The sequence below is a fragment of the Sminthopsis crassicaudata genome, chromosome 4 (assembly GCF_048593235.1).
Source record: "Sminthopsis crassicaudata isolate SCR6 chromosome 4, ASM4859323v1, whole genome shotgun sequence".
NCBI lineage: Eukaryota > Metazoa > Chordata > Mammalia > Dasyuromorphia > Dasyuridae > Sminthopsis > Sminthopsis crassicaudata.
Window position 1 is genome coordinate 38,457,854 of NC_133620.1, and position 26,340 is coordinate 38,484,193.

The 26,340-nt window shown below is 33.2% G+C and overlaps 1 protein-coding gene across 2 annotated transcripts in view; it reads left to right on the plus strand.

The window, feature by feature from the left end:
* Positions 1–26,340, plus strand: part of COL24A1 (collagen type XXIV alpha 1 chain) — a 345,626-nt gene that overhangs the window by 91,874 nt on the left and 227,412 nt on the right. For both annotated transcript variants that reach the window (XM_074266340.1, XM_074266341.1), the window contains 6 exons: positions 1,071–1,124; positions 2,556–2,600; positions 4,792–4,845; positions 8,447–8,491; positions 20,693–20,746; positions 24,410–24,454. In XM_074266340.1, coding sequence (XP_074122441.1) covers positions 1,071–1,124; positions 2,556–2,600; positions 4,792–4,845; positions 8,447–8,491; positions 20,693–20,746; positions 24,410–24,454 — 297 coding nt within the window. The remainder of the gene's footprint in view (positions 1–1,070; positions 1,125–2,555; positions 2,601–4,791; positions 4,846–8,446; positions 8,492–20,692; positions 20,747–24,409; positions 24,455–26,340) is intronic.

A 26,340-nucleotide genomic window follows, 5' to 3' on the forward strand; every position in this document is an offset into this window, starting at 1 on the left:
AGGACCTAAGTGTCTCCTATGCTTTTTACTCCTGTTTTAACAAGTTGATCTGATTTTAGAAGTCTGTTAAGTGCTGTTAACTGACGCTTATTAATTACCAACTATGTTCCAGGCTTGAGCTCAAATCTTACTGACTTTGGGCTCATTAGTCTTTCCTTCTCTGAGACCAGATATTATCATCATTGCTAGTACTAAGAATGATATAATGTTGTTCAGTCATTTCAGTAGCATCCAACTCTTCATGATCATATTTGTATTTTTCTTGGCAAAGATACTGTGTGGTTTGACATTTCCTTCTCCATATCAATTTATAGATGAGGAGACTGAAGCAAACAGAGTTAAGTGACTTACCCAGTGTCACACAGCTAGTAGGTATCAAAGGCCACATTTGAACTCAATAAGAGGAGTCTTCCTACTCCAAACCCAACACTTTGTACACTATGCCATCTAGCTGCCCTGATATGATATATAAACCTACAATTATTCAGGACTTTAATCTTTGCAAAATACTTTACGTAGATTATCTGAGGCACAGAGAATTTAAGTGACTTCCTTAAAGGGTACCCACTTGGATGGTGGTAGAGCTGAAACAAACTCAAGTCATTGGGTTCCAAGTTCACTGTTTTTTTCCACCATATGATGCTGTCCTTTCAGACAGCTATAGCACACTGTAAGGATGATTGAAGAAGAAGGGAATTTTAATTCAGGAAGCCATTAAAAAACTCACTTTTATGATTTTTGTCTGATCCATCTGATTTTCCTAACAGTTGACTGCTTTTCTAGTCAGATTTATCATTGTGTGTACATGTGTGTACATACCTGATTTTCCAGAAATGTCACTTCACATTTTCCAGTAATTAGCTTTTGAATTTGACAAGATGTTAGTAATCTAGTTTTATCTTGTTTTCATTCACTTCTTTTGGTGTGACTGGTTCCTTTGAATAGCCCAGGGAGGTTCCAATCAGGAATTAGCATGGGGATTCAATTTCCCCCCTGAATTTGAATATTGTATTCAAACATATAAAAATGTGTTCTGCTTTGATATGTTATTTTTGTTTTTGTAATTTTAGGGGCTTCCTGGAATGGCTGGTCTTGCTGGTTCACCTGGTTACCCTGGCAGGCAGGTGCAGTAACTATCCTCTGCATTTGCCCTTATATTTCTCTTTTATTGTTTAACCTTTTGTACTTCTGAATCCATGGGCTCAGTATTACTTTTGACAAGGTGTTCTTTCTTTAAGAAACAAGAGGCCAATGTGTGTGATTGTAATAAGGGTTAATATTACTACTTCATGATATCATAAACCCTTGGCATAGTGCTGCCTAATTTCCTCAAAACATTGAAACTTGGGAAAATTTATCTGAAAATGTAGTCTTTAAGTTCATCTGCTTTATTTTATTTTTTTATTCTGAAGTTTTTGTAATGATGAAAATCAACTCAATAAGCACTTATTAAATGTTTGGAATGTGTCAGAGTACTAGAAATAAAAATACAAGCACAAAGTGCTTGCCTTTAAGGAATTTACATTCTTATGGGAGAAGGCAATACAAAAGAAAGCTGAAATCCAAGAGAATAAAACACTATGTAGGGTCTTGGTATAGAAATTCAAGACAATAAGGAGATGAGTTTGGAGATGAGTGAAAGCATGGCTGGCCAATGCACTTTTTAAAAAAATGGAAGTTCTAAGAAGAAATGAATAAAGAAATGAATCACAGGGCTAGAGTGAAATTCCAAAGTGAGAAGGAAAGAAGTCCAGAAAATAAAGACTAGAACTCGGAGAGAAACGAAGAAACAAATGACCTGGGGACTTTGGTCTGTTCCTTGCAGAATCTCCATTTTAAGCAATCAGGAAAGAGTTACAGTGGTATCTTGAACTCTCAGAATAAGGAAATTACTTTGAATGATAGAGAAAGTCTGGAGAATTGTGAGTGTAGCCTGGAAAAGAGTGAAGCTTCCTTTTATGTGTTATTCCTATTTAAATATAAGCTTCTTGAGGGCAGAGACAGTGAGGGTTTTTTTTTTTTTTTTTTTTGCTTGTATTTGTATTACCATGGTGCTTGACACATGATGCATATTACAGGTATACTACTCCGAAGAATCGAGGGTATCCATTTTCTGGCTTTCATTTAGTCTTCAAAATAATCATTCCTTCAGTTTTCTTACAAAGCTTTGTTTCAGATATTTTTCCATTCACACAAATAAAAGAAATGCAAACACCAAAAGAAATTATAAACAAGAGTCTATGGCTTGGTTGTTTAGAAATAGCTAAGAAATGTCTTGGTTCCTTTTTTTGTATATTACAATCTCAAAGTTAGTCAAACATTTAAAACTCTCATCAAGTAGTTTACATGTTTTCTGGATGATCCAGAAAGATTATCTAAATACCTAAAACTCAATGCACTTCATTGATATGAAGTGAGGAGTTTTTAAAAGCATAAAAATTTATGAGAATTTCATTGGTCTTCAGCCAATGTCCCCAGCCTGCGAAAATTATGTCTTTTATGGCATTTAATTCAGCTTCAGTAATATATCGTTAATGTCTTTTGTTCTTTACTAGGGGTTAGCTGGACCAGAAGGTAACCAAGGTCCTAAAGGTATAAGAGTAAGTAATCATTTTAAAGAGTTCTGTTGAACATGACTGCATTCACACATTAAAGTATTAATAGCTAGTGCAACTTTTCTAATAAATTACTTCTTCAGAGCTTACCAATGATCCCTTATATGCCAAATTCAATGGTAGTTTTTTCCCTTTCTTTATCTCCCCTATTTTTTCTTATAACTTTCAACACTATTGATCACTTTTTTTTCTGAATGTCTCTTCCTTTTGTTTCTTGATGATGTCCTTTCCTAGTTCTCCTTATAAATATCCTTTATTAGTTCTTAGTCATTTCCTATACCTCATACATTGAGATTCATGAAGGATTGTTCTGAGCCTTCTTCTTTTTTTTTTTTAATCTAACCTTAATTCTAATTTTTCTCATAGTTTCCAAAATAATATCCTTAAAACATATGTCTGACTTTTTTCAACTCAAAAAACTTTCAATGGCTTTCTTTTGCTTTTAGGATAAAATACAGATTCCTTAAAATCCATTTTCAAGTAAGGTTCTGCCCTACTTTTCTAGCTTTAATTCACACAAGCATTGTATTGAAGCCATAGAATTCTCCAAATTAAATATATCCTCTATTTCCCTCCATTTCCACATACAAACCCCCATGTCGAGAAGGCAATTCTTCATCTTTACTTTTAAAAAATTTTATATTCTTTCAATGTTTAGTTCAGGTGTTAAACTTGCAAGGAAAGCTTTCCTTTCCCTACTAGGTAAGAGTTTTGTCTTGCCACACAATTTCTCTGTCTAGTTCTCTCCTTGACCTCTATAACTTTCTACCATATGTATCTGTTCATGTTCTATATCTATGTCTTTCTTGCCCCTCAAAGGATCCTTTTGTATTTCCAGCACCTAACACAATGCCATATGTATAGTAGGCACTTAATAAACTGTTGGCAAGTGGGTAGGCAAGCAAGAATCTGATTTTTTTGCCACATTGCTCAGCCTATACGTGCTTATTTTACCTAACTCATAGAATTCTTCAACTATATTTTACTGCCTTAAAAAACACTTTGAAATCCTTACTTGTGAGGCATTGTGTTTTCACCCAAGCAGAGCAGAGATTTGAATGTTTAGGTTCCCAATGCTTACTGAGTTAAGTGTAAGCTCAATTAAGCTGTTTTGGCCCTCTTTACAAACAACTCTCCAGCTGGATAACATAAAACAAAAGCCAGCTGTATTTAAACACAAAGTCACTGAAAACATCACATTTACCAGAAACTCAGCTGATGACACTGAATGTTCAAAGGCCATATAATTGTCATTCTAATCCCAACAACTTTTGGCATAGCCTCAGAAGGACAGAGTCTCAGAGCTGGAAAGGGCTCAGAATGCATCTAATGCAACCTATTCATAAACAGGAATCCCATTCATCCCTGGAGAGTGAAGGATAATCAAATACCTTCTGCAGCCTCCTGTCCTATTCAGAGAGATCTTTAAAGATGGAGGTTTTGTTTGGTTTTGTTTTGTTTTAAATCAAGCTGAAATGTAACTGCATCTTTCTACTCTTTTGCCTAATTCCATCCATGAATCAGTGGAATCCTCCTTCTATATGACACATTTGAAATGCTTGATGTCAGCTCTTGTGCCTCTCTCAGCCTATTGTCTCTTCTCTGGACCTAATCCCCAATCGCATCATTTAATACTTTCTTTCTTGATACCTTCCTGCCCTGATCATTTCTATTCATTCATAAAGACTCAAAAAGTCCTCTGTGAATGAAACTTTCCCAATATAAGCTAACCTCCAGTGTGAATCTGATATCAAACAATATACCTCATATATATCACTCACATGGCTTATTTTATATTATTAATCATTTTTAATGTGAATGTCCCATTCACTTGACTACACTCTAAACTTAAAGATCTGAATTATACACTTATGGGAGTCCCATAACACTGGGTCAGAATAAATTTGATAAATTTCTTGATTAAATTGTATTGCCTGGAAGAGAAATAAGGGAGAAAGAAATGATGTCTCCTATTAAATTTGCCATTTCTCATGAACAGAAATGAGATTATGTAAATGCATATTATGTTATATTGTATTAATATTTATATTAACACATATTGGGTTTTACTGACATTTAAGTTAATAAATTATGTTTTTGCTAATATTTATATTGATAAATTGTATTTTTATCAATATTTCAATATAGCTACTTAATTTTAACTTATTTTATTTAGGGCTTCATTGGCTCTCCTGGCATGGCAGGACAACCAGGACCCGAAGGAGAAAGAGTAAGTTTGTCACTTTTTAAAATAAAGGTTTATTTTAAAAGTAATATATTTATGATGAATATAAGACAAATTTGCAGCATATGGTTGTTTTTACAAGTATTTCACATTTAGGGAAATAAAATAGTTATTTTTTAACACAAAAATGGATTAACAAAAATTATAAACATAGGCTTTTCTTTGTGTCCAAAATGGTTATAATAGTATGTTTATTATAGTTATAATGATGTCAGCACACCTTCCTAGCTGATAATACATCAGGATTTTTCCTTCCAACTCAGTCCTTGCTTACCCATCCTTATATATAAATAAAGCCACATCTAGGGTTGGGTAACCTTCACAAAAATGGTAGGGGAAAGGAGGGCAAATATTGCTTGATGTGAATAAATCAAGGAGGAAGTGTCAAAAAGACAGGGAAAAACAGTAAGGCAATAAATATTTATTATGTGCCTGCCTTGTGCAAAACACAGTGTTAAAGACTGGGGATACAAAGAAAGGCAAATAGTACCAAATCTTAGAATTCTAGATACTGTCCTCAGTAAATTCTACCATTTGTAAATATGTTTAACTATTCAAGGTAGAAAAACAAATTGAATGAAAAATATTGATTGATTAGACACAAAATTTGTATTTGGAGGGACAGCCCAAGGAGTTCATATTTCATACAGGACTTTTAATGTGAAAAGAAACTCAAACATTCCCCAAGATGTTGGGTGGACCTATTATGGCAAATTTATAGGAGGCTGTGGATAAGCTGCACAGGATGAGTGAGAAGGGATGGCTTGTGATATTCATCACTGGAGAAAATATCCTTTATCAATGAGATCACAGATCTATTTGTATACCCACCTATGTAAAATGTATGCACACATGTGTGTACACAAATGTACATGCATACTTGTGTGCATACTTATGTTGTGTTATATGTGCATGTATATGTATATATATATATATATGTGTGTGTGTGTGTGTGTGTGTGTATACATATATAAATAAAACATGAGGTCTAGGTCAAGAACCTAACTTTCATAGTATTTATATAACAGTTAAAAGAGGAAGTTAGAAATGGAAGCTTTAGAGAGTCACAAAAACTATAGTGTAGAAAAAATACAGGAGCATATCCAGCTTGGAACAGTGAAGAAGAGTATTATATTTACAGTCAGAGGAACTGGATTCAAATCCTAATTTTGTCACTACCTATGACTTTGGAAAAAAGTCATTTAATCTCTCTGAGCCTCAGTTTCTTCATCTGTAAAATGAGAGGGTCAGATTTAATGATCTCTAAGACACATTCCAGCTCTCTATGTCCAGGAATCCCCACTAGAAGATTTTTGATCCAGCTAGGTACATATAGAACGCCTCAACTATATTTTTCTTACATGTCTAGGAGGTGCTTGGGATATAAAATGAACAATAGTCTCTACCCTCAAGGAGATTACATTATACAAGAAGATGTAACATATAAACAAATTAAAAAACAAGCACTAAATCATTTGAGAACAAAGAATGCTAAGATCTAAGAGCATCCAGATATCTGGAGAAGATGGTACTGATTTATTAGATTTTAAAAGGCTGACTAGAGAATATCCTATAAAAGGTCATAGTGATGGAAATAAAAGGTCAGCTCATTTGGCTGGAATATACAATAAGTGAAGGACAATAATAAAATACTTGGAAAGGTAGGCAAAATGCCAAACTGAGGTATTTTATCCTAGTGGCCTTAGGAGCTACTAATAGTTAGTCTAGCAATTGCATGGCCAGACCTGTGTTTTAGGCAGATTGATTTGGCACTTAAGATAAATAGGCAAGAGGAACTAGCTGAGAGATGCATCAGGATTTTATAACTACACAGGTAAAGGCATTGAGGGCCTGAACTGGGGTAGAATGTTGTTTTTTGTGAGTGAAAAGAAGGGGAAGGGAAGGAAATGTTTTAGAGAGTGAATCAACCAAACTTTGGACATACACATGGAGATGTCCAAGCCAGCAGAATTTTGGAGCAGAATGTAAGTAGCAATTATTTCTGTTTTGATTAGAAACCCTAAGGGTCTTCCCCTCCCAGATTCAATGTTTTTTTGTTTGTTTGTTTTTGTTTGTTTGTTTGTTTTGGTAACTAAATAGAAGACCTTTCTCTACCTCATTTTTTACCTAGCCTTAATCACTGGATGGCTATAGCTTCAGTCCTACCAAGACCTGTTAACGACCTGAGCTTAAAAAAAGCCAAGATCTCCACTGTATCCAGGCCCATTCCATCAGTACTGATCTATATTTTGTCACTGGATCTTGCTTTGTCCTGAAAATGAGTTGGATTTATGTATTACTTCCCTGATAAGATGATCCTTTTCAAGAATGAAGGACAAAAAATAGCCTGAGATCAACTAAGTGACCAAACCCCTCACCTATCACAGTCAACAAATAATAGATAGGTAGTTCCTTCTTAAGTGTTGTGTGTGTATGTATGTATGTATGTGTGTGTGATTTGGAGCATGGGTGGGAGTAGGAGCTAAGCTCCTTCCATTGGTGGTCTTTCTTTGCCTTTTCTCTTCTTGTATCGTCTTTGGTCCCTTACCACAAACTCATAAATGAACTAGCTAAGGAAGAATGAATAGAATGTACCACTTTTCACCAAATTGAATATACCATCAAATAACTGTTATCATTTTCTTGCTTTTGTTCTATTAGAGTTGTCTTCATAATTAGACTAAAATCTTCTCCATTTTACAATTTACAAAAGCTCTCCCTTTTTGACAGGAATTGGTAAAATCTATTGGGGGAAGATCTTAACTTATTCTTTAACTTAAATAAACTTTTCCTTAACCCCAAGTTGACAAACATTATACTATATGCCTGGAATTGTGCTACGAAGGGTAAAAAACACAACCTGCCCTCAAAAGTCTAATGGAAGATTCAAACAGCTATGTTCAAACAAATTACATACAGGATAAAATGGGGGCTATCTCAGAGGGCAGGTGCTGAAATTAAGAGGGATTTTAGAAAGGCTTCATGTAGAGTGTGAGATGTTGGTTAGGTCTGAGGGAATCCAGGCAGTGAAGATGAAAAGAAAAGAAGTTCCAGACATTGGGGACAACCACTGAACATGCCTGGTGTCTGGAGAAGGGATGTCTTGTTAAAGGATCAGGAAAAAATTACATTTGATCACAGATAATGTGAAGGGGAGTAAATTGGAATGAAAAATGCTTGTTTCTAATTTTTTTATATGAATGGTTTACCTCAAATCCTCAGAATTTTTGTTTGGCATGATGGGAATTATCTGCTTCAAACCTCTTGAAAACAGACTGATTTCACAGGCTGAACAAAATAGCAGGCAGAGATGATATCTGATTTGAATTCAGCTGCAATTTAATAAAACACATCTAATCCTGTCAAATAAGAAAAACTATACAAAATATCTTTTTTCTAAAAGCATCATTAACTTCTTTATTTTTTGTTGCCTCTATATTTCTTGATATATCTTTTCTCCCTTCCCCACAAGTCATCCCTTATAACAAACTTTTATTGTTATCTTTCTTTATTTGTCTATTGGAAGCAACAACAGCATATAATTTAGTTACATAGGTTCATATTACATGTCATCTCTATTTTACAGGGAGTTCCTGGGCCGCGTGGAAGAAAGGGTCCAAAAGGAAGACAGGTAATTGGTCTCTAACTTACTTTAGATGTCCTATCTTCTAATTCTAATCTATTAAAAATTAAAACACATGTGAATGTGGATTTATTTCTCCTCCAAAAGATCAGATTTCTGTTACATGAAGAGCCTGTTCAGCAGACAATAAGTCATTTCACTAATAGGGCAGCCAGGAGGGTGTGATTGGTGGCTGAAGTTCTAGACTTAACATCAAGAAGTTGGTTCAATTCTTGCTTCAGATTATCAGCTGTGCCATTTTGGGAAAATGACTGAACCTTACTCGGTCACACTTTTCTCATTTGCCAAATACAGTTAATGATAACAACCCAACTCACAAGGTTGTTGAATGAATCAAATGGGATAATAATTGTAAAATGTTTTGCAAGTCTTAAAGCTCTATAAAAACATTAAGTCAATGTTAACTACAATAATGCTACGTATGATGCTCTGTTATTATTATTATAGAAGTTTTAAACTTTTTAAAAATAGAGAATTATTAAGTTCTTGTTTCTTAATGATTAAAGGTAGCTAGGTGGTATAATATAGGACAGCCAGGTGGTGATAAGGCTTCATAGTGCATAGAGTGCTGGACTTGAAATCAGGATGAGTTCACATCTGACCTCGGATCTTGACTAGCTGTGTGATCTTGGGCAAGTCACTAAACCCTATTTGTTTCAGATTCCTCATCTGTAAAATGAGCTGGAGAAGGAAATAAAAAACACTCCAATATCTCTGCTTAGAAAACCCCAAACAGGATCATGAAGAGTCAGACACAACTGAACAACAATTAATAGCATGGCAGATATATCTCTGGGACTGGAGTTCAAATCCTGCTTTACATACCAACTATACAAACTTGGAAAAGTTATTTAACCTCTCTTTATCTCAGTTTCCTTATCTATAAAATGGGAATGATAATATATACTTTCCAAGATCATTATGAGAATAAAATGGGATACAATTTGTAAAAATCACTTAGCACAGTAACTAGCATACAGTAAGAATTAAATAAATGCTTCTTCCCTTTTCCATTAACAATTGTGGAAGCTGATTTCTGTTGCCGAAAAGATTAAAAAAGTCAATGAAAAATACAGATTTTGTTTTTAAATGATGAGGTTTTTGTTATTGTTCAGTCATTTTAGTCATATCTGACTCTTCATGAACCCATTTGGGTTTTCTTGGCAAAGACACTGGAAAGATTTGCCATTTCCTTCTCCAGCTCATTTTACGTATGAGGAAACTGAGGCAAACTGGGTTAAGTAACTTACCCAGGGTCACACAGATAGTTAGGATTTGAGGTCAGATTTGAACTCAGGTCTTTCTGCTTCCAGATCTAGTGGACTAACCACTGTGCCCACAGACAAGTTAACAAAGATTTTAATGTTTTTAGATTTAAATGTTGTCTTATATATGTATGTAGATATAGAAACATATCTATATATATGCATGTATAAATGTGTATATATGTGTTATGTATATGTGTAATATATATAGTATATATCTATGTATATATTATATGTGTGTGCAAATATATGTGTGTATTGATATGTGTGCATATGTACATGTAACACACACACACACACACACACACACATATATATAACCAGATTGTGAAGAATATAAGGGATCTTAAAGATTTTGCAAGTCAACTTCAGTAGCAAGTTGGAAACTGAGACTTTGTGTTCTCTTACATAGTTTTCTGGTAGACAGGGAAGACTGGAATCTCTGTGTTTCCGTTACCAACACCATACTATTTCTACTGTGTCACAAAGTCTCTATATTTATTTACCAACACAAAAATATTTTTGTAATGAAAACAGATCATAAATCTATACAGCATAGCTAAGCATCATTTGCAATATGTCTGGAGCTTCTTGTGCCATATTGGGCTCTATAAAAGAGAATGGAGTTCTCTGCAACAGATTTTCTACAGTCTCTGGTATCTTTGAAGTAACATAACATACTTTGCTTTTCATAAAATTGTGGTAGAATAGATATTCAAATAAAATTTTAATGGTGGTTTTTTTAGATTATTAATCAGCTTTGAGAAATTAACTAAACTGATTAAAATAATTCAGGAAACTAAACTTGTTTCCTTGTTCTCTTGGTTCCACTTACTTTATTTAGTGTGACAATTATGAAAACAGCAACAATAATAACATTTACACAGCATCTGTTATAGACTAGACACTATGCAAAGTACTTTATAAATATTATATTTTTTGATCCTCACAACAATCCTAGGAAATAGCTGTTTAAATTTGTTTTCTTTCTTCATTGCAATGATTCTACTTCAAATTTATCTTTTCTACTCTGCAATGAAATGACATTGAGTTATTTATTTATGCTACTTTTCTTATTTGTGTAAATATTGTATCTTAAATGTTGCTAGACATATTCCTTGATTCTATTCTCTGTATTGTATGAAAGATTTACATTCAACCTTACACATAATTGTAAAGCCTTATCCCTTTCTGACCTTTTTTTTTCCCTCACTGGTGAGTCCTCTCATCCATGAATCTAGTGGGCTTATTTTCTTTCTTCAAAAAAGATTTGATGACCTCATTCACACTAAAATGTCACTCAACTCTATAAATAAGTTTTCAAGTTGTTATGCATTTCCCAGCAAATCTTAAGCCTCATACATAATATATTCATTATCATTGTTGTTTTTATTTTATTTTACTACTATTTATTATTATTACTTCATTATACACACATTTACATGTATGTATATAATCAGATGTTTGATTATTCATTCCAAGGATATTTTAAATTAGAATTTTTAATCTTATTTCTTTGAAAAGTAGTAAAGATATGGAAACTGAATATGGGGAACAAAAGCTTAAGCCAAAGGAATTAATCATCTTTAATAGTGGAATTTCACAAATCAATGGGTAGTTGTATGAGATACTTTAATAAGTAGGAATATTTCCTGGATCTCTTGAAATAATGCCATATTTGTGATCACTTATTATTCCATTTATTGTAAATGATTGGTGGTAAAGCTTTTTCATTGAACTCAAGGATTTAAAGATATTATAATTCTTAGCTTCTTAGTTTGCCCCTATATTATATAATTGTCCTCCAGAACTCCCTGATTCAAAATGAGTTTTGGGAAAGATAAACATATAGAAATTCCCAAATGGTTGCTCTATGTAATTTCTTTATATTTGTTCTGGCCTAAACATTAGAAAATTGGCCATACTTGAATGCTATAAAAGTATACCGTTTTGTAATGAACTAGGATTCCTAGAAAAGCGATTACAACTCTAAGCCATATGTATCCCATTTCTTTCTTGACAATGTTTGTACTAGAAAATGTTCCTGATCCTATAATATGTCATGTACATCACATGTACTCATACTTGCATTTTCCATCAAATGATTTGGCCCCATTTATGGTGACATTTCTCAACTCTGGTTGCTATTCAAACTGTGTTCAGGAAAGCCTCATAGATCACTCTGAAATGTTAGCCCATGTGACCCTGTACCCCAAAGATTTATTTCTCTTTATAACAAATGATTTCACCTTCCAATGCATTGGCTATTCAATTAGCATTTGTAATAATATGCATTATTCACCCAAGGAATCTTGTGTTTCATGTTTTAGACAATTAGGTATGCTAGCTAGAAATATAGATATATCTCATTTTTAAAATATCTATTAAAGGAAAAGAGAATAAAACTATAGATTTACTTCTGAAAGTTATATTGAGGTCACCCAAAACAACCCCATAATTTGACATACAAGGTTAAAATCCTATAAGTCGGGGCAGCTAGGTGGTGCAGTGGATAGAGCACCAGTCCTGAATTCAGGAGGACCAGAGTTCAAATCTGGTCTCAGACACTTAATATTTCCTAGCTGTGTGACCCTGGGCAAGTCACTTAACCCCAGTCTCAGGGGGGAAAAAATCCTATAAGCCTTTTTTTTTTTTTCCCTGAGGCAATTGGGATTAAGTGACTTGGCCAGGGTCACATAGCTAGGAAGTGTTAAGTGTCTGATTCAGATTTGAACTCAGGTCCTCCTAACTTCAGGGCTGGTGCTCTATCTACTGCATTACCTAGCTGCCCCTGAGGTAATATTTCTAAAATGTTTAGGACAGTATCTGGCACATAGTAAATACTTAATAAGTACTTATTTCTTTCTTCCTCCTTCCTTTAAAGACCCTTCCAACTTTAAATTTATAATGCAAATACTAAATACACACATACACACATATACAACCAAGTTATTTATTTGATTTGATTTGGTTTTAGGTTAATATCCTTTTAGGTTTCTTTGTCCTGATTATTTTATGAGGTAGATTGTTGTCTCTTTTCATATGATTTCTTAAAACTTTGTATGCTCATATTTGTGGTCACCAACTCAATAAATGGGATTGTTTCTCATCAAAGGACTATTTAATTCTCCTAGATCTATTTAAATCAAATCAAAGTAATCAAAGTGCTTATCAATTAGTAATTAGTAGTTATACATAATGCTCTAGATACTACTAAAGAAACTAGCTTTCACCAAGAGAGATATTTCATTGTACAATTTTTCAGTCATGTCCAACTCCTGACTCCACAGACCACAGCATCTCCTATTCTCCATTGTCTCCCAGTGTCTGTCCAAGTTCATGCTCATTGTTTCCATGACACTATCCAACTCATCCTTTGCTATTTCCCAACACTGGAGTTTTTCCCCATTGGGTCCCATCTTCTTATTATGTGGTCAAGTATTTAAGCTTCACAGCTTTAATTTTAGGCCTCCCAGTAAAGAGCCTGAATTAATTTAATTATTGGCTGTTTTGATCTCCTTGTTGTCAAAGGTCTCTCAAAAGACTTTTCTAGAAGTACAATTTAAAAATCTGAATTCTGTACTACTCAGCTTTTCTTATAGTCCAACTCTCACAGACTTCCATTGCTTCTAGACAGTCTACAGCTTTGATTATATCGATCTTTGTTGGCAGATTTATATCATAAGTTTCCTCCCAAGGAACAAGTCTATGAATGATCTTTGAGCCCAGAAATATAAACCCTGACCCTGCTTCTATTTCTTTTGTGTCTATTATATATAAAAATAATTTTGAGGTTCATTTTTGTCCTTTCTCATATCCCCATTAAAAAGCAGTAAGGGTTACTGACTAAAATTTTGAATCCCACATTTTCTATAGATAGTGCACAAATATTTTTAATGATGATGCTTTCAAGAGCTTAAATTTGATTTAATTAAACATTTCTCGAGTAATATACATGAGGATTTGCTTGATTAAAATGTAAGAAAGAAACAGGCAGGTTTTTGAAAACAATTTTCTGACCTCTTTTTTTACAGTCACACATTTGATAAGTAGAAAGAATACAAGACCCTGCTGTATTTATTGATTGCCCCAAAAAAACATTTGTCTCAGTTAGAACAGAACATGGCTTGGATGTGCTCCAACCTTGAATTTCAAAGAAAATTTCTTGATAAATTCTATCAGAGATAACTCTTATGACTCACTGATTATTAACATCAAGCTGAGAATACAATAGGGAGATATATGCTTGCCAAAGGTGAACACCATGAGCTGGAGAGTGTCCTACAAGAGATCTAAGTAGGAAATTTCTATAGTTAATAAAGAACTCTAATGTCTTCTTTCAGTTAAAGATAGTGAGCTAGTAAGCCCCAGGATATTATAAGTCTTTTCTTGTAATAACCCATATTTCCTCAGAATTAATTCTCCTAGAAATCCTTTTGAGAAAAATACAGTCTATTTTTGGTGATGTAGATTGTATTTGGGAAATTGTACAATGCTTGTCACAATCGAAACCCCATCCTCATCCTCAACTTTGTGCAAATATCCACCTTCCTAATACAGATGTTTACCTGGAAATTCTGTGTGGTTATGAATATTAAAACACCAAAATTTCCAAAGGATCAAAGTTACAGGTAATTTAAGGCAACAAAGAAGTTTAATGAATGCAAGCAGATAACAGCATATTTCCAGAGGTAGCTTATGGCCCAAAGGAAATGCTGGTGGGGATGGTGGTTGGTTATTGTTTTCCATTCTCGAAGAGAATCAAAACGACATTGCTATATTAGGGTCAAGTTAGTATATCCAGGTTTGGCTGATAAGACTAGATCAGACATAGAGCAATGAGGGCAAGAAATTGCCCAAGTAATAGCATCGTGAAAATATAAAGGAAGTAGAGGTCATCCTGAAGTGAAATTAAGATATGTCAGATAGACATATATGCAATGTTCTTAGTTCGGTTTTCTGGAGGTCTCTGGGGCAGGCTTCGTTTCAGTAATCACTATAAGAGTAGCCAGGCATTAAAGTCCAAATCCTCTATTGTTTCCTTCAAAGTCTTGTCTCCTTTCCTGAGGCCTGATTAGCTTTTTAAAAGGCCTTCCTAAGTCTTGGTTTCAGTGGAGAAAATGCAAGACAGGCCTGCCACCACAGGATGTGAGAAGGAATGAATGAATCTGAGTCTAAGGGCTTGTGCTTCAGCCTCCAGGCCAGGCTGCTTGTCTTCACTAGTTCCAAATGAATATGGTTGAGGCTCCCAGTTTATATGCTCTACACTGAGTAAAAGCCAATCATTATATTACCAGGAAGCCATTATTTGTTGTAAGATTAAATCAGTCATACTGAACTAGAGAACCATTAATCACCATGCTAAACTAGATAACCATTGTCTTATCGATTCTACTCACTTAACTTCTTGTAAGAATCCTTGTTTCAGAGTTCTGGCCCATAACCCACATATAACACATGGCTACAGTGATACTCATGAAATGTAAGATGGCCTAGAGCATAGCCTCAAAGACAATGTATAGGTGACATGTCGTTGTCCTTCATTTTTGAAGAGGACCAAAATGACATCATTAAATGGTATGTAATATCTTTTGTTTCATGCATAATTTGGATTTATGATATATGATATATGACCAAGCTCTAAGCACTCCACAATATCCCATTCATCTGCCTTCCTGGCCCTTGGAACAATTTGTTTTTATCTGCTCATTGCACAAGAGAAAGTCTTTATATACCTGGGGTAGACACCCCTCTAATGCACTGTAGATTTGAGACTCTTTAGTAACCCTCAACCTGGTTTTGCTCTTCTTTCAAAATGGTTTACCTGTGCATGCTACAGCTTCTTGGAGCCACAGATAAGAGTTAGGTGAATCAGGTGGGCTCCAAAAGTGGAAAGCAGCCCTGTGAGGAGCTTGGAACCTTTCATACCACTAGTCTTTCCTGAACACATCCTATACCTCAGGTGACATATACAGGGTCTAAGAAAATACAGGAACAGAGAGAAAGGAGAGCATAAATGCATTGTGATTGATATCAGTGAAGCAATACTTGTAGTAAAAAGATCTCAAATCCACTGAAGAATTGTAATGTGCTTAAATATTTTGTTTAATGCATTTTGCCAGCATACATGTCCCATTATTGTCTGGTTATATTTAATAGTGCTTGAAGATTTTCTCCATCATTTCCTAGGATTAGTTATCATTTGCTACAAAAGATAAACTAAATTCAATTCAACAACCATTTAAGTGTTTACTGCATGTAAAACACTGTCCTAAAAGCTGGAAGATATTTGGATCTAGTAAGAACATTTGTGATGATTAAAAAGATTCCCTTTGGGTAACTGGGTTGTGGGAAAAAATGGTTTATAAGTATTTAAAGAAGAAAAAGTGGTTATTGTTTAGTATATACACTCAGACCAAAGTTATATGCCTAAAAAGGTACTAGTGAGGTCACATTTTCTCTTCTTCTTTTATACATCCTAGCATATAGAAGTTCAACTAAATTTGTCTTTGCTATAAGTGTTAGAAGAAAACGAGCCAATCTTAATTTTTTGTTAATGTTTTCCATATGTCCCAGTGATTTTATTTTATGTTTCCCAATTTCCAGTTGAGAAACTTGGAGCCAGAAGATTCAAATTTTAGAGCTCTGGGGAAAGAGAAGCCTGGTTCACATCTGAATTGTGCCTAACCCCCGACAGCATTTTAAATTTAAAAGAAAAAATAACCAAAGATAGATTCATCATAAAAGGAAAGGAAGATCCACTGACAAAAATTTCATGTGGATTTAATAGCTTCAATTCCATTTCATCTTATCAGAATCCAAATAACCCCTCACTTAGATGCATTTCCAAAGTTCTTTCTCCAGTCTCACAGCCAGGAAAATCTAGAGCTGCTAAAATTTTACATGACTATCAGATTAACTTGATCATCAGTCACTTCCTTACATTAAATCATCCATGCAAATTGGCATGGCACATAGGCCCAGCCTTGAATGAATTTAGTTCAAAATTAACTTTTTAGGAAAGAAGCTAAAGTTTTATAACTAGTGTGGGACTTACTCTCCATAGCACCTGGCCAATGACAGATGCCAAAATATAGAAAGTTCCAGGATATTTTTAAAAATTCTTTTGGGTATAGAGAGTGGTGAGTCAGATTTCTGTTGTTCCTTGCGGTAAGAGATTTTTCACAGAACAAAACTTTGTGAGTGCATCTATTCAGATCCCTAGAGTTCTCTTCCACTGGAAAGTCAGAATAGCAGGACTCTCCAAAATGGTGGGAAAACAACACCCTTAAAAAGACCAGGTGGCAGAAATATTTATTTTTCTTAAATCTTAGAGAAATATTATAAGTAAACAATAAAAGGAAGTTATTAGAAAAATATTAGAAAACAATTTTCTTAGCTCATACCTTCATTTTGGAAAAGTCAGCTTTAAATAGATGCCATGTATGTTTGGCTCCTAATGATAGTGTTACAGTTTCAGAGTTAAGTATCCTTCTTGACATCTGTTATTTGTTTCTATCCTTGGCCCAAGATTATTTTAAGTATATATCACATAGTTGAATTTTAGATATATGTTTTACAAGGCACTTGGGAAGCATTTTTCTTTGTCTTAGAATATAACTGAAATTTTTTTGGTCATAAAGAATTCAGCATATATGTATGACAATTTTGTCTATTTTGTCAAACACAGAAGAAACCTGTATTCTGTCACTAGTGTTATCAAAGCAAACTGAATACAATTTTGACTGATATCTCAATCTACTTGAAAAATGGTGATTACATCAAAGTGAAATGATCAGTTTTAGATAACAAGGATGAGTTTAAACTGAGCTAGAGTATTACAGATAAGCAGTAAAAAGAATGATTTTACTCAACAATGCTTATTTGAAATTGAAGAGGGAAAATATGGTTTTCTTTTTGGAATGCATAAGTCAGGGTCATGGGGAATAGGACTTCTCAAAGTTTTCTTTATTTCCATGATTTAGACAAGATTTTGTGATTGGGCATTTGTGATATATGTACCTATACGATAGGGTAGTGGTGGTGGTAGAGTAAGTAATCAAGGAAGACTAACCTATTTGGCATTCAACTCTCACCTTGGCTCCAAGAAACTTTAGTATGTACAGTGGTCATACCCCAGGACAACATCTAGGTAAACAAACTAAAATACACTGAGGGTAATCTCTTTATCCTATTCCAATTAATTTACATACTCTTCTTTACCCCAACTTATCTATTCCCTTCTCCTTTTATTTCTTTATAAATTTTGGAAGGTCTTATACCATTCTACATATATATATATATGTATGTATATGTACATATATGTATGTATATATATATACATACGCATGTATGTACAAATATATATACATACACACATATTTCCTTCTTTAACCCATTTTCAATGTGAGTAGTATTTCAAGCTCTCTTCCCCCATGTCCTCTTTGTCAATTTTTGTCGTCACACCTCAGTTGTGTAATAAAATACTGTTTTTACCTTTTCCTTCATGGTTTTATTTTTTGGAACCATGTACTCACCTCTACCCCAATCTTTCTTTTGAATTACCCAATTACTAATGGCAGTATTAGACATATGGTTTACATTTCCACATATCAAACATAAACAGCTTGTCTTTATTGAATCTTTTGAAATTAATCTTTAATGTTGACTCTTATATGTCAAATTTTATATTAAGTTCAGGTTTGTTTACCACAGAATCCTGAAAATCTGGCAGTTCATTGAATGTTCATTTTTTTGTTGAGAATAATATTTAATTTTGCCTAGATAGAATCTTTGGCTGCAACCCTAGTTCCTTAGATCTTTGATATATAGTACTCCAAGATCTACAGTCTTTTATTGTAGCTGCTGATAGATCTTGTGTGATTCTGATTATGGCTTCAGCATATTTGAATTGTTTTATTGTTGTTGTTTGTAAAATTTCCCCTTTCATCTAGGGGTTTTAAATTTTAACAATAATGTCCCTGTGGGTTTTCCTTGTAGGATCTTTTTTTTTTTCAGGTGGTAATTAGTGAATTAGAGTTTGTTCCCCTTAAGAAGTTCATTGATGGCTTATTCATTTTTTACATTGGTATTATTTAAATATTTTATTTCCTCTTCTACCAGTGGCAAATAAAAAATTAAGTGGAATTGGTTTTCATTGTATTATAAAAGCTAATAAGCATCTTTCAAAGGATATTTGGTGATTTGGAGTCAATCTGCTAGCCCTATGAGTCAGTCTTCAGTGGAGGATTTATGAAAACAAATAGACAAGAATTATATAGGTTAGGAAGGAATGTATAATGGGTTTTACTTGACTTGTCAATGGGTGAGGGAGGAATTGGATGGAGGAAAGAATTTTAATCTAAATATTTTAAGAAACGAATGTTAAACAAGTAAAAAATTTGAAAATAAAAATGAAACATTTTAAGTAAAATTTTTTTAATGAGGCAAAAAGAGAAGATGAGTTCTAGTCTATGTCAAAAGAAATACTAAACCCTAATGAGATCACAGGTCAGTTTAAGTAGATATGATCTTCAAAGATGATGAATTAAAGGAAACTGGTGGTGTAATGGATAGAATTGTGTCTGAAATCAGGAAACCTCATTTCCTAGATTCACATGTGGCCTCAGACTCTTACTAGCTGTATGACCCTAGGCAAATCATTTAACTCTATTTGCCTCAGTTTCCTCATCTGCAAAATCAAGTGGGGAAGGCAATGACAAAGAACTCCAATGTCTCTGCCAAGATAACCTTAAGTGGTGTCAAGAAGAATTGAAGATGACTAAAAAAAAACTTTAACAACAAATATGGTAGTCAAACATGACTCAAATGACCAAGCAATAACAATATATGCCAAACAGTGCTTTATTATTACTATTTTATTTGATCCTCTCAATAACTCTGGGAGATAGATATAATTATTATTCCCATTTTACAGATCAGAAAGTTGTGACAAATAGAGGTTAAGTGAACACACAATTAAAAAATATCTGAGGCCAGATTTGAATTCAGGTCAGGTCAGGAGGACTTCAGGACTAGTACTCTATCCACTGTGTCACCTAACTACCCCATATTTTATCTTGAAATACAGCTCTGAGTCACATATTTCTATCAATTTTTCTCTGCTATGAGGAATATATTCTTATGTGCTTCTGATAGTCAACATGAAACAATAGGTAGATCAGATCAGAGATATGTCCTTCATTCTGATACATAATCCATATATGATTATAGGCCAGTTACTGCTGCTATCTGGGCTTAGTCTTCTATAGTCATGTTATTTAACTAAAATATTTATTATGAATCTCAAAATATACATAAATATTTTTAAATTTTAATATTTTATTTCTTCCCCAGTTACATGTAAAACAATTTTAAAATTCATTTTTAAAACTGAGTTCCAAATTCTCTCTGTTCCTTCCTTTCCACCACCACTCGCCTTGAGAAGGCAAGTAATTCAATACAGGTTATTCATGTGTAGTCATGCAAAACATCTCCAAAATAGTCATGTAATAAAAGAAAACACAGACCAAAAAAAGCCTCAAGAAAAATAAAGTTTAAAAAAAAGTATGTTTCAATTAGCATGTTCAATCAGACACCATCAGTTCTTTGTCTTTTCATCTTAAGTCCTTCAGAGTCGTGCTGCATCATTGCATTGCTGAGAATAGCCAAGTCATTCAAAATGGATCATCTTACAATATTATATTGCTGTTACTTTGTACACAGTATATTTTACTTTCCATCAGCTCATGTAGGTATATGACATTTAATAAAATAATATTGATATAAAATATTTTAAAGTGATGTTAGAGCTTGAGACTAGAGGCAAATTCTCTCATTAAAATATGATGTAAAATTATTTTCATATGTTTTTTTATTATAATTGAATCCTTCTTTCTTTTTTCCTCTTCCTTTTTTTGGCTAGGGCTTTCCAGGAGAATTTGGAGAACGAGGCCCTGCTGGTCTTGATGGGAACCCTGTAAGTTTACAGTTATAGACTTCATTTGCCTTTTTGAATAAGAGCCTGATGTTATATAATTTAGTTACATATACACACATATACACACACACTATACATTCATATAGAAAGACTATATGTATATATGTAATTTGCATATTATATATATGATATACATATATATGTATATCAAACTTGTTATTCAGCAAATATTTGCTTACTATTTGCAAGTCATTGTACTAGTTCTTTTGTGAGAGATAAAGATGTCCTGATGAATAATAATATCTAAAATAAGAAAATAAAAATGTAAAAGTGCATAGGAAAGCAAGGAGAGGATCTAAGTGCTATAGGTAGTTCTGGATGGGAGTGCATTGCTTCTGACTAGGGTGGTAAGAGAGATAAAATTCGTAACCAAAAATAACTGTACACAGATGCCCAGAGGTCAGTAACAAGCAAAAGTAATCCAAGATCCTAAAATAAAAAAAATTTTACCTTGAGACCTGTGGGAAGAAAGCCATTAATAGAATATGATTTTGGATATGTATGCTTTATTTAGAATAAATTCAATAGGTAAAAGTGGAGGTGGGGAAAGAAGGCATTTTATGGAGTTAGATAAGGAAATCAAAGAACCAAAGGGAAAAGTATTCTGGAGAACATTTGGGTGAAGATTTAATGAAGGGAGAAACAGAAGCAAAGTTGTCATCAGGATATACTTCAGAGCAGATGAACAGAAAGAAGTAGTTCCAGAAATATCATACGCCTAACAAAGAAACATGATAAAGTAGTGACAGGGGACTTCAGTTATTCTAACATCAGCTGTAATACTTCTGCCAAAAGCAGAGCAATTAATAATTTCCTGATTTCCCTTAATGATGATTTCATGCTTCAAAAGGGAGGAACTTTTAAATCTGATTTTCACCAAAAGGGAAAATGGCTGCTAGAGGAAAATAATGTAAAATTTTCAATGAAATGAACACTTTACCTTGTAACTGTGAGTAGAGAAGAAAGGTAAAGCCAGGTATACTTTGATTTGCTCCCTAAATTTCTGAAAAAACAGGTTCTGAAGAGTTCAGAGTAGTCTGAGGATCCCACAGGCTAAAATTTTACAAGAAAAGACAGTCAAGGCAAAAAATTCATAAGATACAAAGGCAAATAATTCTGTTATCAATGAATTTGTCTGTAATTTCTAGCAAAGTTGTAGAATGAACTATTGAAGAATTAGTTAGCAAACAACTAGAAAAAGAAATGCTAATGACAAGGAGCTAGCAATGGCTTCATAGCAAGTAATGTGTGTATTTGTTGTTGATTTTCTAATAATAAAAAAAATTTAAAGGAAAAAATAATGTTTCAGAATAACTTTATTTCTCTTTACACCTTATAAAACTAGTAGATGATTGGATTGCATTAGACATAATTTACCTTGGTTTTAGAAAACTATATGATAAAATATTTTATGCTCTGTTAATGAAAGTGATAGAAAAAAGCCAGTCAATAATATAGATGTATTTAGAATTAGTTAATTGACCAGATTCAAAGAGTAATGATTAATAGTTCCATACCAACTTGGAAGGACACTAATGGAGTGTTCCATGCTCTTTGCTTGGACCTTTATCGTCTTTATCAGTTACTTCCATAAGTGGCCATATGGCATGATTATCAGATTTGTAGATGATACAAAGTTGGAAGTGAGAACTATAAATTAAAACATCATAATGACTATAAAGACAAATTTAATAGTCATAACTAAAGTCTTATACTCAAATTCAGAACATCAATATCACTAGTGTAGAGTGGGTTGTATGACAGAACAAGGAGATATGGAAACTCAAAGACCTAATGCAATTTGGGACTGGTACTAAGTGCTTTAAGTTCCATGAGTAAAGAAGTGATAAGTCCCCACTGTATTCTGTGCTAGTTACACATCTAGAATATTGCATTAAGTTCTGGGCACCACTATTTAGGAAATACCAATAAGCTGTTATTGTTCTGTTATTTTTTTTTTAGTTGTGTCCAACTCTTTGTGACCTTATTTGGGGTTTTCTTAGATGCTGGAATAATTTGCTATTTCTTTTGTAGATTATTCCTTGTGATGCATTATGTAAATTAAAACTCCATAAATATTTGGTTTATCATAAAATTTTGCCCTATAATTACAATAAGGTCAAAAGAGCATCATTTGTTTAGATAGAGAGTTTTACTGTTACTTAGTTATTCGATCATGTCTAACTCTACATGGACAAGAATCCATGGGATATTCTTGTCAAAATTACTGGAATTGTTTGCCATTTTCTTCTCCAGAGTGCCCCCATTTTACAGATAAGGAACAAAGGTAAATGAGGGTTAAGTGACTTGCTAAAAGTTACATGGCTAATAAATATCTGAAATCAGCTTTGAACTCAGGTCTTTCTATATCTTAGTTGGTGCTCTATCCACTGCATCACCTCTTTTTATTAAACAACATCAAACGAAAGCAATTCCAATTCATGTATGTCATTGATGATACTCATAATTCAGTAGTGAAATATGTTGTAATTTAATGCTTACATTATTAGAGTACCTATCATTTATTTATGTGTTTTTCTTGGAGAGATACTACTTAAAAGTTTGCAAAATCTGAGCACTAACAAATTTGAGACTGATTCAGTTTTCTTTTTTGTTCAATGAGAACTATTAAATGTTTCTTTTCTGTTACTATATTTGGGTGATTGAAATCTCTGATTTCCTCACTCTGGGAAATTCTTAATGTTGAAATTTGTTCCATGGATGCAGAGCAGATATTTAATCTTAACTTTAGTCTTACCTGGGACTTTGATTAGTTCAGTAGCTGGCCAAGAGTCACATCATCAGTATGTCAGCATCACGATTTGAACCTGTCTTATTGATTCTTTAGCTGATACTCTTATTTCTACCACATTTTCTCTCAGAACATTTCAAACTCTTCTGTAATTACTGTATATGATAATTTTTGTGAACCAAATAATCAGAGGGATGCTAAAGATATGTTTTACATATCTGTTTACTAAATTCCTGATATGATACCCTAGGCTTTGGGATGAGAAAGGGTTATTTTTAAAATAGCTGTTCACTGCTTGTGAACTTATGAACATTATGGTGATTAACGGAGGAACTTACCTTCTTTTCGAAAGGAGCAGGGAACACAAAGAGACTAATGCTCTAGGTAATGCATCTTTGACCAAGATGATAGGGTAAAGGGCCAATATAGGGACTATGGAATAACTATAACCATTATCACTACCATGAAAAGATAACTCAGCAAGCACAGAACTTTTATAACAAGATCTTGTTTAGAGTAATTATCTTCTAACTTAAAAAATAATTATAAGTTGTATAAATAACATGAGGTTGGATACCATGGGCAAGAGGCAGGAAATTTAGCTAGAATAGAACATGATTTTTAAAAATAAAATTGTATTTAAATATTTTCCCTTTTAAAAATTCTTCTATAACAAATGTGGTAATATGCTTAGAAGATTTGCAAAAGTTTAACCTGTATTGGCTTGTTTGCTATTTTGGAGAGAAGAGAGAAGGAAGAGTGATTAAAAAACTTGGGAAAAATAAAATTAAGTTGAAAAATTAACATATATATTTTTGAAAATCAACTTTGGCCTCTGTAAGCTATAATAGAATTATATTTAATTTATTTCTATAACTATTATTTTAAAGGGTTTTGTTGGTGGTGCCGGCCCTCCTGGATTTCCTGGACTTAGGGTAAGTGTAATTTATTGATTTTGCCATCTTTTAAAAAACATTTCATTGCCTAATATAGATTTTCTATGATGTTATATAAATATTTAGAAGTTAATCTATCAAAATGAAAATTTTTAATCTCATTACTTTTTATAAACTTTGGTCAAATTTATTTTTTAAATAAAAAAAAGAACTAGCCAGAAAGACAGAGATTAAAGTCCTGACTCAGACATGTATTGGTTTTGAGACCCTTAAGTTCTTAGTATTCTAAATAAGATCTCTACAACAACAGTTGTCATGAAGTTGCTAGATTGGATTGGAAATCGAAGTCCCCTTACCTGGGAGTCCATTATACCAATAAAATCCCTACTCTTAAATGAGACATATGAATGAACTATGGGTTATTATCTAATGAAATACATGTTTTCTATTAAGCTTTATAAAGAAGTACATATAATAATGGATTTCCAAAAAAAAATTACTAAAGAGTGATCAATAGCTACAAATCCCTACCCCCACCAAAAATAACTATAATGTCTTTTTTTTGTTGTTTTTTGTCTTTGAAACTCATTGAATGGTGGTAGATGGCATTTGCTTTATCTAATAATCATAAGTTCTTTATCGATGAAGGAGTTCTAATCTTATATAGATTATCACTTTATTTTTGCACATTTAATGGACTTCATCCCACGTCTTTGAATTTCTTGTATCTTCTTCACCTTGCCAGTTAATAGGTTGGTACTCATTGTCTGATTCTTTCTGAGAATTCGAAACCTGAGCTTCTTTTCCCCACTTCCCACACTTTCCCTTTATAGATTGATTCCGAGTAAAACCCAACAGATTGGATTTGGTGAACATTATGATCTTTTCCTTTCTTGATATTGCTCATTTGGGTTTCCTTCCTTCTTAATGTCAAATGTATCCCCTGATTAGCTACTGGATCACTCTCTCAACTGCTTGCTGATCATAGTAGTCTTCATGCACTGTGACAAATATTTCTTTTCTGTACAAGAAATGGGAGATGAAATTGTATAGATTAGAAATACTTGAAACAAGAATTATTCAGTAGTATCTGAGCAATGATAGGAGCCAGAATTCATTAGTATTAATAGCCAAAGGGCCATAATACTCATTTTAATATAATACATAATTCACTATCTGTAATATAATTGGCAGGTAATCAATTATAGATAGATATTATTCCATCTTATTTAATTTTGTGTAGAGTTTTTTTTTTTAATTTTGTGCTTTTTTGAAGTTCTACAGAAACATCTCTGGCTCAAAATAGTATTAGCCAGCTAACGGCTGTGGTTTTAGTGAAGTTAAAAATCAACTCAATGGACTTTAATTGATATTTTAATGTGACTAATACATAAGAATTATGCTCAAGGTACAAAGATAAAAAATGACCAATTTGGGCCCTCAAGAACCTTATGCCCTAATAAAAGTTCGTAGATTTCTAACATAGATGCTGAAACTATTCAGGGATTCTCTTCACATAAATCTGAATTTGTTCCTTTTACTAAGGATAATAAACATTTGTCTAGAATGAAATATTGGGAAGTTTAAATTCTCTCCCAATATACTTATATATGTCTTTTCCCTTATAAATATTTGATAGAAATGATGATAAATTTACATCTGTTATGGATATGCTTTATATTGAAGTGAAAACCACTACCACACATATTCACCAGCTAGTCACTCATTGATTGTGGTAGCATCTGTGGTTTCAACATAAAGCATATCCATAATAAATTACTCCCTGTATTACTTCCCATATTAAAATGAAATCATTTGAAGTGCTTATCAAGGCCAGTAGTTCATACAATTTCCAGTTTTATAATGTACTAATAAGTAACAGCAAGAAGAACTGGTTGACATGTAGTTCAATCTTAATTACTTAG